This window comes from Charadrius vociferus, unplaced genomic scaffold (genome assembly GCF_000708025.1).
Source record: "Charadrius vociferus isolate BGI_N301 unplaced genomic scaffold, ASM70802v2 C15917551, whole genome shotgun sequence".
NCBI classification, from domain to species: Eukaryota; Metazoa; Chordata; class Aves; order Charadriiformes; family Charadriidae; genus Charadrius; species Charadrius vociferus.
This window is the reverse complement of record NW_009660668.1, coordinates 1-1,696: the sequence shown is the minus strand read 5'-3', so window position 1 is coordinate 1,696 and position 1,696 is coordinate 1. Positions and strand designations below refer to the sequence as shown.

At 55.0% G+C, this 1,696-nt stretch overlaps 1 protein-coding gene across 1 annotated transcript; it reads left to right on the top strand.

The window, feature by feature from the left end:
* Nucleotides 1-7: 7 nt before the first annotated feature.
* On the top strand, nucleotides 8-1,559 carry LOC104293770 (kelch-like protein 10; the record flags this gene model as incomplete). Its single annotated transcript, XM_009893299.1, has 3 exons — nucleotides 8-247; nucleotides 726-875; nucleotides 1,205-1,559. Coding segments are annotated over 3 exons (745 nt in total), but the record flags the coding sequence as incomplete, so codon positions are not given.
* Nucleotides 1,560-1,696: the final 137 nt, after the last annotated feature.

The window sequence follows — 1,696 nt, the reverse complement described above, 5'->3', positions numbered from 1 at the left end:
TTTCAGCAGCGTCAAGCGGTTTGACCCGCTGACAAAAACGTGGCAGCAGGTCGCACCCATGCACTCGCGGCGCTGCTACGTGAGCGTCGCTGTTCTCAACAACCTCCTCTACGCCATGGGAGGGTTTGACGGACACACGCGCCTCAGCACAGCAGAACGCTACGAGCCAGAGACGAACCAGTGGGCTCTGATTGCCCCCATGCACGAGCGGAGAAGCGATGCGAGTGCGACCACGCTGCATGAGAAGGTAAACGGGCCGCGAGATCACAGAACCCCGTTAAGGCTGGAGTCCGGTGAGCAGGACCAGGAACCAACCAAGCCCCAGTGCCCAGCACTACCCAGTCAGCACCTGCCTGTCCCTTCCTACGGCACAGAGCCAGGCAGGGACCCTCGCGGAGCTCTGCCAGTGAGACACACGGCTACTGCTCCCAGTTCGTCACCTAGAGAGAAAAGAGGAGCTGCGGGAGCAGGAAAGGGAACAAATGCTCCCGTTAACAAAGAGGAGGGAAGTTCCCGTAAACCTCATGCCTTAAATCCTGGAGCTCCCGATACAAGGCTCTCTAAGAGGCAGCAACCGACTGGCACAGTGGAGACGCAGACCAGAGCGGTAGAATCCCCCCAAAACACTCCACCAAAATCCAGCCATGCCATTCATTTTCTCCTCGATGCGTTCTCCCTCCCAGGCTCTCACTGCCCTGCTCACCCTTTTTTCCTCCTGTGAACAGGTGTATATATGTGGAGGGTTCAACGGAACCGAATGCTTGATCACAGCCGAAGCGTATGATCCCGCAACACAGCAATGGACCCTGATAGCCCCCATGAGCAGCAGGAGAAGCGGAGTAGGAGTCATTGCATACGGAAACCAAGTGTATGCGGTAAGGGAGCAGTGGCACCGCCACTGTGACACCACCCAGCACTTGTAGTCCTTCTTTTTGCTCATCGGCATCTCCTGGATTTCAGGCTGGCCATTTGCTTGTAAGGGCCATTTAGGGAAGGAAGCCAGAGCCTGAACGGTTGCTGTGTCTCCTGCGGGTATTCCCACCTGCACACTTTTGGGTACGGAAAACTTGTGCATCACTTTGCTGCAGCGGCAGCAAAGAAATTGCTTACAAGTAGTCAGCATGCGACTTGCGCGCGGAATGGTTCGGCCGCCTCAGCGGGTGAGGAATGGCCCGTTTCAACTCTGTACCTCTGGCATTCCCAGGTCGGAGGATTTGACGGAGTCAACCGCCTCCGCAGCGCGGAAGCTTACAACCCCGCTGCCAACATGTGGCGCACAGTCCCCAACATGTTCAGTCCTCGCAGCAACTTTGGCATTGAAGTGGTGGACGATCTTCTGGTTGTGGTTGGCGGCTTTAACGGGTTTACTACTACTTTCCATGTGGAGTGTTACGACGAAAACACTAATGAGTGGTACGATGTTCAGGACATGGGCATAAACCGTAGCGCTCTGAGCTGCTGTGTGGTGCCCGCTCTACCCAACGTCAGGGAGTACGTGGCCAGACGAGACTACTACGCGGACAACTCTTCGAGGGAAGTCGGCGTCATTTCTTCAACAGGTAGCCTGCCTGTATAAACAGCTCCGCTTAGCTAATAAAGCCTTTTGAGCAGCAAGGGAACACAGTCCCTTATTCAAACAGAAAAACAATTCATACAGACCAAAAGAGTCGTTAGTACTGAAAACTTGCACTCTCTG